Source organism: Cervus canadensis, chromosome 13 (assembly GCF_019320065.1).
Source record: "Cervus canadensis isolate Bull #8, Minnesota chromosome 13, ASM1932006v1, whole genome shotgun sequence".
NCBI classification, from domain to species: Eukaryota; Metazoa; Chordata; class Mammalia; order Artiodactyla; family Cervidae; genus Cervus; species Cervus canadensis.
In genome coordinates this window covers 52,452,928-52,465,392 of record NC_057398.1, presented here as the reverse complement: position 1 = coordinate 52,465,392, position 12,465 = coordinate 52,452,928, and the positions used below count along the sequence as shown (strand labels likewise).

The 12,465-nt window shown below is 44.5% G+C and overlaps 1 protein-coding gene across 4 annotated transcripts in view; it reads left to right on the top strand.

Annotated features, from left to right (window-relative positions):
- The window catches only part of DISP1 (dispatched RND transporter family member 1), a 227,001-nt gene extending 218,854 nt beyond the window's left edge, over positions 1-8,147 (top strand). For all 4 annotated transcript variants that reach the window (XM_043486229.1, XM_043486227.1, XM_043486228.1 and 1 more), the window contains one exon: positions 4,516-8,147. In XM_043486229.1, coding sequence (XP_043342164.1) covers positions 4,516-8,127 — 3,612 coding nt within the window. In that variant the 3' untranslated portion in view covers positions 8,128-8,147. The remainder of the gene's footprint in view (positions 1-4,515) is intronic.
- The last annotated feature ends 4,318 nt before the right edge of the window (positions 8,148-12,465 follow it).

Here is a 12,465-nt window from a genome sequence, read left to right as displayed (position 1 = left end):
GAGATAATATATTTAGTGATGTCTTGTGCCCACTCAGTTGTGTCTGACTCTGTTTGACCCCATGAACTGTAGCCGTTCAGGTTCCTCTGTCCATGGGATTTCCCAGGGAAGAATACTGGAGTGGGCTGCCATTTCCTCCTCCAGGGGATCTTCCCAACTCAGGGATCAAACCCACGCCTCCTGTGTTTCCTCCATTAAAGGCAGCTTCTTTACTGCTTGAGCCATCAGGGAATAATATCTAGTGGTTAACGATTCAGATTTCAGATTATTACTGTACCTTTTTGAATCTCCCAGCTCAAGACCCTTTGGGGATTTTTATTTGTTATGGTGCTTTGAGCAAACAGTGTCCTGAGGCTACTTGACAGTCTTTCCTTTTTTCCCCCCTCAAATCCTCACTATCATACCTAAGCACTTGATTATTAACAATGATCAAGTTGAATGAGACACATATGAAATGATACAGAGCAGAAGAGCTTCATCGTTGGTCAGTTGACTCCAGAAAGCATCTGGTAATCAGTGTAATGTCACCATGAGACCAGGTGTTTCGGTTGTTGCCTGCCTGTGTTGATAGCACATTGAGTTCAAACACCAGTTCCATTTAAATTACATACCACTTGTACTCACAGTTTAAATGGGTGCTGGTTTCTAGAGTATAGAGCTTCTGTTTCTGATGCTGTGTCTGTCTCGTCACAGAATGCTTGGTTTCTTAGACTCTCTCAAAAGGGGATTCAGTTGCTTCCTCTGACTGTCTTCATTGCTTTTTATTGCGCTTTTGCATTCCTGTAGGGCATGCTGGCAGAGAGTCATTAGTAACAAAGACGTTTGTATGTCTAATCTTGACTGCTGGAAACTCTTTACCCTGTTTTTAATCTTTGTACACTGTAGAAGTTGGTGCTCAGAGGAATCAGCTTGTAGTAGGGATTTGAAATTTGGTACCCTTTTTACTTACGTAGCTTTTGTGGACAGCTGGAATGCACCTCCCTCCTCTGAAGCTTAGAAGACTCTAGAAATGTGTTTCCTGATGCTTGGAGATTTTGTTTGTTTGGTTTTATTTTTTGGCCACACCATGCAGCATGTAATGGGGGTCTGAGTTCCTCAACCAGGGATTGAACACAAGCCCTCTGCAGTGGAAGCTCAGAGTCTTAACCACTGGATTGCCAGGGAAGTTCCCTGATGCTTGTTTATAAGAAAGCTCTGGAGCCCTTACTTTTTCTTTCATCTCTAGGCTCCCTTCAGCTTTTATACGTGAGGAACTTAGTCACGTGGGGAGTGAGAGTCCAGCCGTTGATTGAACCTGGTATTAAGGACTTAATTTTCTTGCCTTTATTGTTTTCTCCACGTCTTACCATGTCTCCAACTTGGCCATTAGATTTGAAAGTTAAGGTATCATTTAAACTCTGCTGGTTTCTTCTTTTTCTCTATTTGAAGACAACTCCACCCCTGCTCCCATCTGACCAGGGAAGTGTGCAAAGGCGTGTTATTACCACACAAGCAAAATGATTTCCTAAAACTCCCATCTGTGAATACCTAGAATGAAAAGGGCATTCCCTCATGAGAGCTGCAAGAAATGGCTCTCAGAAACTCCATCCTTATTTTTATAAACTTCAAAGATTTCAAAATCATTCCTATGATGGCAAAAATATGCAAAGCTGCAGCTTCCTTCTGCATGAAGATACACCTGCTTGCCAAGCCCTTTCAGCCCCACAGTGTAACATATCACTCTGTATCGCGCTGTCTCCGTCCCAGATGACTAAGCCGTGCTTCTCTCTCATTGCAGTTACAGACTTTGGCACTCTGTTCACAGGTTCACATAGACTCATAAACATAATATGTTGCTTCTCATGCGAATTGTCATCGTTGCTTTTCTTGTCTGATTTCCCCACCTCACCATGAGCAACTTGAGGGCAGGACCAATTTGCCTTATTTGTCTTGCATGGGTGCTCAATAAATATTTTTTCTTTTGGATGGATGGATGGATGGGGACATACAGCATCACTCCCTGAAAGCCTAAATGACCCTTGAGCTCCATGCCAGGGCACTGGCATCCAACTCAGGATAAATGTCTATTCTCTGTCCTTATTTTTTACCCTCTAAAACAGTCCTCAAAAACTGTTTTCCAAAGGTTGTACATCAGCCAGCATCACCTTTGAATTTGAGGATTGGCCCTCCAGAGGCTCATTAGCATTTATTTTTGATAGCAGCCATCAAAGTAGTATTTGGTCTGTGTTTGTCATGTCCAACTTTTTAATCTCTGGTCAGATACACACATAAAAAACCCTCTGCAATTCTTTGAAAAGGTTAGTCAAGGACAGAATTCTGTACCTTTTCCCCCAGTTTTAGCTGGCAACCCTGTTTCCTTTATCTTTGGCATTTGGTTATTTGGACAAGTACAGATATGTTCTTTCTAGCTGATAGTGGGTTTTGTAATGGATATGGTTCATTTTCTTCCATCTGAAAACTGTCAGACACCATGCATTACCTTTCTTTCAATTCAGTAGGCTGAGCCCAGGGACTTGCCTGTTATTTCTTTATGGGATAAAACTGGTTATCTGAGAGATGCTATTCCAGGATTTCCTGTTATTTATTAGGTGATTCAGTTCCCCCGAGTGAGCTTATGTGAATGTTTTTACATAGAAACAATTAAATGTTAATCATCCTGTTTTATGAAATGCCCAGTAATTATCACTCTCTAAAAACGAGCTTGAAAAGCAAGCCTTTGTTAAAATCAGCATTATTTTTGTATATTGTATAACAACCCTTTGATTCATTTTTTTAACTCCTAATAGAGTATCTTTAAAAAAAATAACTTTTTATTATGGAAATTATCAAACAGATGTAAAAGTAGAATAGTAGAACAAATCCCTATGTGCAGGTCACCAAACTTCAGCAGTTCCCAGTATATGGCCAATCTCCTTTCATCTACTCTTTGCCCCTTGCAAGATAAGTCCCAGTAAAGTATGCTGATCACCAGGGCTTAGTGAGTTACAAGTAACTTGGTTCTTGGATAAGTCTGAGTTCTAAAGATGATTTGTGCCAACTTTTTTATCTCTACTTTGAGAAAATATTTCAGTGCATGATTGATAAAATAGCAACCCACTCCAGTATTCTTACCAGGAAAATCCCAAGGACAGAGGAGCCTGGCGGCCTACAGTCCAAGGGGTCGCAAAGAGTTGGATATGACTGAGCATACACACACACTTCAATAAAAGGGAAAGGGTAGTTTTAATCTCATTAGAAAAAAAATACCATGAGCCCTTTTTGAACTTTGGAGTTTCTTCCCTGGAACAACATTTGGTAGATAGAAATGAGGAAAGTGATAGAAGTGGGTCGTCTTTAGCCCTGGTGCTTCCAGAGAAGTCTCTGGACAGGCTCGAGAGCAGGGGGATATTTCATACTCTCAGCCTCAGGGTAGAGGGGACATTCATGTAATTTATAGATTTTTAAAGCAATAGGATTGTGCAGGCTTCATTCTAACCTTACCAATGTCACCTTTGGCATTGGAACAGATTTCAACTTTCTATAAGAAGAACAGCCATAAGAAGAAAAGCCTTCTCCAGGAATAGTGTTCCAAATGAAATACTGTCCACATTAAATCCAGAGTTGTTAGACTTACTAATATGCAGCAGACCTCTGTTTACCAAACAGAAAGTTCCCCAAAGCGGGAGGGGTGGTTAGCCAACTTGAATAAACTTTGAAGGCTGTGGAAGAAATAAATTCCCACTTAAGTACTTTATTACCTGTATATGTTTATTTAAAATCATACATATATCATTTTAATTTAGAAACATTTCCCCTTTCTACTTATATATCAGGAAACCATTTTATTCCAGGTTTTTCATGTATCTTTAGCATCTGCTTCTGATATTACCAGGATCACTTTTTGATTCACTGACAGTTTCCTAGAGAATATCACCTTTGCCTCCACCTAAGATGATTGAAATATAGTACCTCTGTCACCAAATATTTCATGCTGATCACCAGAAATTTTAGGTGAAGCCACAAATTCATTTCATATATCAATTGGTCAATTGTTCTCTTAATTAATCCAGTAGGTGTTTATACATATGCTTCACAGCCTATCCATTTAATTGCTTTTTAAAGTGACTTTGAAAGGGCTTGTTTACCAAAGAGGTGTTAATTTTACCTCCTGTGTGAACCCAAACTGGCATTGATTGAAATTGTTTCACACTTGGATGTCATCCCCAAATAGTAGTTTACTGTTCAAAATGAAGTAACCTAGCAGGAAAGCCTGATGTGCTGCAGTCCATGGGGTCACCAAGAGTCAGACTGAGCAAGGGAACAACAAAGTGAGCCTTCTGTAGCTGAAGAAAGCAGACTGGGCACGGGGGTCGGGTGGGGTGGGGGAGGGAATCTCACCTTGTAGTCAAACTGACAGCTCCAGAGGATGATTCTGTTACTCCGGTAACTTTCCTGCCCCTCAAGGCCACCGTCCTTCAGACCTTTCCATGAACCGATTTTAAACGGCAGTCCTTCCACCTGTCTCTGTCTCCGCAGATCCGATCGCATCCGCAGTTTGGCGATCTCTGCCAGAGGACCACGGCTGCTTCCTGCTGCCCCAGCTGGACGCTGGGGAACTACATCGCTATTCTGAACAACAGATCATCCTGCCAGAAAATCGTGGAGCGCGATGTTTCTCATACCTTGAAGCTTCTCCGCACCTGCGCCAAACACTACCAGAACGGCACCCTGGAGCCAGACTGCTGGGATATGGCAGCCCGGAGGAAGGACCAGCTCAAGTGCACCAACGTGCCGCGGAAATGCACCAAGTACAACGCCGTGTACCAGATCCTCCACTACTTGGTGGACAAGGACTTCATGGCCCCGAAGACAGCCGATCCCACGCCCACTCTGAAATATAGCATGCTCTTTTCGCCCACCGAGAAAGGCGAGAGCATGATGAACATCTACCTGGACAACTTCGAAAACTGGAACGCATCCGACGGCGTCACCACTGTCACCGGCATTGAGTTTGGTATCAAGCATAGCTTGTTTCAGGATTATCTTCTGATGGATACCGTGTATCCCGCCATCGCCATGGTGATCGTCCTTTTAGTCATGTGCATCTACACCAGGTCCATGTTCATCACCCTGATGACGATGTTTGCCATCATCAGTTCTTTGATCGTGTCCTATTTTCTCTACCGCGTGGTGTTTAACTTTGAATTTTTCCCTTTTATGAACCTCACCGCACTCATTATTCTGGTGGGCATTGGAGCAGACGATGCTTTCGTCCTATGTGACGTCTGGAACTACACCAAATTTGACAAGCCTCACGCGGAAACATCAGAGACAGTGAGCATCACGCTGCAGCACGCTGCCCTGTCCATGTTCGTCACCAGTTTTACCACGGCAGCTGCCTTTTACGCCAACTACGTGAGCAACATCACGGCCATCAGATGCTTCGGGGTGTATGCGGGGACAGCCATCCTCGTCAATTACGTGCTGATGGTCACGTGGCTTCCGGCGGTGGTTGTCCTGCACGAGCGGTATCTGCTTAATATCTTCAGCTGTTTCAAGAAGCCCCAGCAGCAGATTTATGACAACAAAAGCTGCTGGACGGTGGCCTGTCAGAAGTGCCACAAAGTCCTTTTTGCCATTTCAGAAGCATCTCGAATTTTTTTTGAAAAAGTCTTGCCGTGCATCGTTATTAAGTTTCGCTACCTCTGGCTATTCTGGTTCCTGGCCTTAACGGTGGGCGGGGCCTACATCGTCTGCATAAACCCAAAGATGAAGCTGCCCTCCTTGGAGCTCTCCGAGTTTCAGGTGTTCAGGTCGTCTCACCCTTTTGAACGTTACGACGCGGAGTACAAAAAGCTGTTCATGTTCGAGCGCGTCCACCACGGAGAGGAGCTCCACATGCCCATCACGGTCATCTGGGGTGTATCCCCAGAGGACAACGGCAACCCCCTAAACCCTAAGAGCAAAGGGAAGCTGACCTTGGACAGCGCCTTCAACATCGCTAGTCCGGCTTCGCAGGTCTGGATTTTGCACTTCTGTCAAAAACTGAGAAATCAGACCTTCTTTTACCAGACCGATGAACAGGACTTCACCAGCTGCTTCATCGAGACCTTTAAGCAGTGGATGGAAAACCAGGACTGCGATGAGCCTGCCTTATACCCCTGCTGCAGCCACTGGAGCTTCCCCTACAAGCAAGAGATTTTCGAACTGTGCATCAAGAGAGCCATCATGGAGCTGGAGAGGAGCACAGGCTACCACTTAGACAGCAAGACCCCGGGGCCGAGGTTTGACATCAATGACACCATCAGGGCAGTTGTGCTAGAGTTCCAGAGTACCTACCTCTTCACCCTGGCTTATGAAAAAATGCATCAGTTTTATAAAGAGGTGGACTCATGGATTTCCAACGAGCTGAGTTCTGCCCCTGAGGGCCTCAGCCACGGCTGGTTTGTCAGCAATCTGGAGTTCTATGACCTCCAGGACAGCCTCTCCGATGGCACCCTCATTGCCATGGGGCTGTCCGTGGCCGTGGCCTTCAGTGTGATGCTGCTGACCACTTGGAACATAATCATCAGCCTTTACGCCATCATTTCGATTGCCGGAACTATATTTGTCACCGTGGGTTCCCTCGTCCTACTGGGCTGGGAGCTGAACGTTTTGGAGTCAGTCACCATTTCGGTGGCGGTGGGCCTGTCTGTAGACTTTGCTGTCCATTATGGGGTGGCTTATCGCTTGGCCCCAGACGCTGACCGAGAAGGGAAGGTGATCTTCTCTCTGAGTCGCATGGGCTCTGCCATCGCCATGGCCGCGCTGACCACCTTCGTGGCTGGGGCCATGATGATGCCCTCTACGGTTCTGGCTTACACCCAGCTGGGCACCTTCATGATGCTCATCATGTGTATTAGCTGGGCTTTCGCCACCTTCTTTTTCCAGTGCATGTGCCGGTGCCTTGGGCCGCAGGGGACCTGCGGTCAGATCCCTTTACCTAAAAAACTCCAGTGCAGTGCCTTCTCCCACGCCTTGTCTGCAAGTCCCAGTGACAAGGGACCAAGCAAGACACACACCCTGAATGCTTATCATTTAGATCCCAGGGGCCAGACATCAGAAATGGAACATGAGTTTTATGAATTGGAACCTCTGGCAGCCCACAGCTGTGCAGCATCTGAGAAGACCACTTACGAAGAGACCCACATCTGCTCTGAATTTTTCAGCAGCCAGGCGAGGCATTTAGGGCTGCCTGTCCATGCAGCTTACAACATTGAACCCAACAAAAGCACCAAAAATGAAATGAGCCCTGCCTTGTTGCAGGCCTCTCTTGAACAGCACACCATGTGTCACTTCTTCTCTCTGAATCAGAGATGCAGCTGCCCAAATGCCTACAAACATTTGAAATACAGCCCGCCCTGCTGCCAGCAGATGGGCGACTGTTTGTGCCACCAGTGCGCTCCCACTGCCAGCAGCTTCGTGCACGTCCAGAATGGCCTGGCGCCTCTGAAGACCGCACACCAAGCCCCCGAGGGCTTCGTGCATCCGGTCCCTCGCATCCACCCCTGTCCTGGCCGACAGTGCAGGGCAAAACCGCCTGGAGCCCAGAATGCTCTGCCCAGGAGTTTCTTCCTCCACCCAGTGCAGCACATTCAGGCCCAAGAAAAAATCACTAAGACCAGTGTACACAGTCTTCAGAGCCTCGAAGAGCATCTTCCAAAGACGGTAGAGCCATCATCGTTGGTCTGCAGAAGCGCCGGAGCCTTACACAAAGCCTGCTGTGGTCCTGAGACTCACCCAAGGGGACTCTGTAAAAACAGAGACCTCGGGACCACGGAGGGCAGTGGCGGGGCCGCCACCAAGGACTCCGTTTCAGTGAGTCAGACCAACAACGCAGAAAGGCAGGTGGAGCCGAGCCCATCACAGACTGATGTCATTGTGAGCTCGGAACATTTAAATCAGAATGAACCCAAATTTCTATTTAACCATTTAATAGGGGAGGCCGGGTATAGGTCCTGCCCAAACAACCCACAGAGCCGTGGCAGAATTGTGAGAGTGAAGTGCAATTCTGTGGACTGTCCAATACCAAACATTGAAGCCAACGTGCCTGCTCTATTAACACCCTCGGAACTTTCTGGCGAAAGTTTGTTAATAAAAACACTTTAATAAATACAGTGTTAAACCAGCGCCTCAGTCGTTCCTTTGAAATAGAAATCTGGAAGTTTAGAAACAGAGTCCGAAAATACAGGAACAGGCATGTTTCACTTTGTCAAAAATCATGAAGTAATTTTAGATTCCATATGAACAGTCAACAAACGCATATATCTAATGAGTGTTAAGAGTGTTAGCCGTTTGGGGTTTTTTATTTTCAAAAAGTACAGTTGTTTTTTGACATTTATACTCAGCTTGAACACTTATTGCCTGCTTCTCTACCCCCTCATAGCAGTGAGTCAAAGATTTAGAGTCTGAATTATCTAGAACTTTCATTTCTCCCTGGCAGTTGTATTTACCTGATAACCCTTATTCTGGTGCCTTTGGTTGTCAGTATTTAGGGCTTTTGATGACTTAAGATAAATATTGATTTTTAAGAAAGCTACTTCAGTTGGGATTCAGGAACTAAACAACTTTAAAATTTCTAATTTTGATGAGACCTCATTCAGAAATGAATTGCCAAGCATTTAAATAGTGCCTTCCACCTGTCTGCATGGGTAGACTGTCCATAAAGCCAATGATCCATGTATATCCAACTGGTGTCTTTCTTTCCACATTAGCCAAAATGTACAGTCGTTCCATGGTTACACCTGTTCACTCAGGAGTCATGGGCATCATCTTGTGTCTGGTGACAATATTAGGGCCACAGAAGGAAGAGCACAGATGTAGAGAGGTGATCACCTGAAAAGATAAGTTTCATCTTGACCAAGAGAGCCCCAGGTCAGATGAAACAGTCAGAGTAGGAGAACTTGTTCCATGCAGTTTTGTTTCAATCTCTGCCCAGACCCCAGGGGATGTGTTCAGAGGGCTGCGTTCTCCCAGGCTAAGGTGTCTTGGGATATGCATGGATGATTTCATTGTGCAACTAACACCCAGAAATGCTGAACCTGCAGGCAGCATCTTAACTGACATTCACGTATCTTGTGTTAGATCAAGCTCCAGTCCGTGAGCTGTCGGAGCATGCTTTCTGGGTAATTCTTCAGAGGACAGAACCTCCTTTCATGCTGTCATCTGACACAGTACGCATTCCTGTCCCAGGCAGGGAGCCTTCCACTGCATTCTTCCTTCTGGATTCGGCCTCCAGTTTGATCCTCTGAAGAAAACTGGAGGGAATATTTCTAAGTACAATGTTCTTTCCAAAAATTCTGTTATTTTCTCAGAATGGTTTTCCATCTTAGATCTGCATGATATTCAGGACCTGAAAAAGCTGTCAAGAGTTGGAAAGGGTCTTATGGTTCATTGACTCCACTCCACCTCCTCCAAACCACCTTTCTGTGAAGTAACTTTCCAGCTTTTGCTTGAATACTTCAGTGACAAGAAACTTACTACCTGACTACCTTGCATGCCTGCTCAGTCACTTCAGTCGTGTCTGACTCTTTGCGACCCTATGAACTGTAGTCCACCAGGCTCCTCGGTCTATGGGATTCTCCAGGCAAGAACCCTGGAGTGGGTTGCTGTGCCTTCTTCCAGGGGATCTTCCCAACCCAGGGATTGAACCTGTGTCTCTTACATCGCCTGCATTGGCCAGGTGGTTCTTTATTACTAGCACCACCTGGGAAGCCCCACCTGACTACCTTGGTTGAACCCAAATCTGTTGTCCCATAGTTTTTCTGCGCTATATGGTTCTCATTCTGTTCTCTGAAGTGGAAACACATGGCTCTCCTCTTTCTGCCAGATGGCATCCCTAAAGAGATTTGAAAACAGTAGTCCTGTCCTCCCACTCACATCCCAAGTTCACTCCACTGTTCTTCTCATGACCAGGTCTTAAGTGATTGAGCAATTACCATCTCTGGATAAGTAAAGTTGTTGAACTCCTTGCCCAAATACCAGACCCACACAGACTCCAACAGAGCACAGGAAGGAGGGCCAACCCCAGGGAGACAGGATGGTGCTTCTGGTAGCTCACTTAGAGATGGAAATAACTTCTGGCTCAGGCCTGACAGCTGCCTCACGTTGCAGCTTTGAGCAATCTCAGCCCACTAAGTCTCTCTGCTGTATTGCTGCCAAGCTGCCCCTTCAGACCAGTTCCTTTCTGACCCTGATATTAGGGATCATATGTGCATACCCAGTGCACTCAAGCTGCCTTAGAAAAATCCAAGGAAGATAAGGGAACACTGAAAAACAGAACTCACAATCCCCAACACTATATCCTTTGTTTTCCTTCTGAAATGTGTAAATATAAAGTTGGCCACTGAAAATGTAGTGATCTGAAGGCACTTTTTTTTTTTTTTTTTGTATGCTGAGCAGGGACACAGATTGAATTAAAGGGCAACAAGAGAAGCAAACTTCTTTACCGGGAGTCCAACCCACAAGACTCCTGTGAGCTAAGTGCTGTTTCATGTAGAAATTAAAAACTGGAACGAAAGGGACTTAGGAGGAGGAGAGAAGTCCTTTGTCTTTTCCCTTGGGCCTTGGTCCAGCTCTGCTCTTGATCTGCCCCTGCACCTGCTCTGGTTTCGGGGGGCTGGAGCAGCCTCTCTTCCCTCCCACACTACCCCCTCTGCTTCATCACCCTCAACCTTGGATGCTGTCGGAAACTTTTCACATTGATTTCATCTACAGACTGTGAACTGTGAATTGACTGTATTTTTTATGCAAGAATTTTCTAGAGAATTTGTTAGCTGGGACTAGAAAGTTGTTTTATTTTTAATTATTCCTCATTCTGGGCAGCAAAGGATCACTATTTGTAGCTACGTTTCGCAAAGACATTTTGTCCACTGTCCTCTTCTAGAGGGACTGCAAAACAGAGAGGAGGCTAATTCGTACATAGGGGGAAAGAGCCCTTTTACTGTGAAAAATATTTGTAACTTGGAGGGTATTTGCTTATGAAAAGGATGTTCTTACTCTCTTGTGCAACAGAACACACCTCTGAGATTTGATTCCATGTTACCAAATTTGTCCCTGACTTCTTCCTTGCAAAGTCACTTTTAAATCCCTCTAGTAGTGGTGTAGTCAGCAAGTCATGTCCAACTGTTGAACCCCAAGGACTGTAGCCCGCCAGGCTCCTCTGTCCATGGGATTTCCCAGGCAAAAATACTGGAGTGGGTTGCTATTTCCTTCTCCAGGGTTTTAAATCCCTACTTGATGGAAAAGTGGAATAGGCCAAGAACACAATTTTTCACAGAGAAGCGCTATATTGTTTGAAATAAACTGCACAGCCTTGTCTGCGGATATTCATTTGTGTATCATTGTTATAAAATGCACATCCTCCTAAAACAATGTTCTTTGAAGTTTTGCTAAGCTGTTATTATATTAAATTTCATGACGATAATCTATGCCCCAGCCTTAATCATTCCGAATGTTAAAACTTTTGCAACGGGTGATTTGAAGAGTAGTTTTACAAATGTGGTCTTACAGGAGATTAGGAAATGTTCCTTACTCACATTGTCTCACATGGAAACCATCTTTCTGCCAGCAGTTTAGGACAGATTCTGAAGGAAATATGAGGAAACAATGACTTTGAAAACAGCTGCATCTTTTTAATGAGGAGAGTCATTTTAGAAAAAAAAGTTAAGCCTATGTTAAAAAAAAATCTGAAGATTCCATTGGGTTTTCTTCATGAGATTCAGACGTGGCCATGAAAGGAGAAATTTGTTGACTCATGAGGGGATTTTTTTTTTTTTTTAATGCAGAAAGAACTATCATGTTCAAATACCCTTTATACCCTAGTGGATCTTTCCAAAATGTTTGCTAGTGTTTAGTTTGTTTATCTCCAGTTGTTATATTAATCTACAATGTTTTTTGTGAGACAGCCACTTTAATTAATGTTTGATTTTGTGCACTAAGAGGTTTCCTATCTTTTCATTAAATATATACAAAAAAAGATAAGCAATGAATATTCATGGCTGACTAGTGGAATCTTGTGCCTTTTGTTCTTAACAATGTTATAAGGGCCCTCATTTTGGATTTTTCATGGGGAGAAAAGTGTCATTTCTCTTTTCATCAGCTGTAGAAACCACAGCATGCACACTTAAAAACAAATCATTAAGTAACCGAGATCAACACAGTTTCTGTCAACTCCCATAATCCATCAGTTAGAACATGAACTTGACAACAGAAGTGTCAACTAGGACACGATTTCCTAACTCAGCAAAGCCTGATGGATATTTGTTGCCCATAAGTCTGACATCCTAATATCTGAGGCATGAGAGTGCTGTGTTAAGTTGGGGGCAAGAAATAAAGCAATGATATTCTGAGTTCAGAAAGCATAGTACAAGGAATGGCCCCTCCAAGCCTGGATATTCCTCTAGGGTTTTCTTTCAGGAAAACTTGGGAACCATATACCTTTTTTCA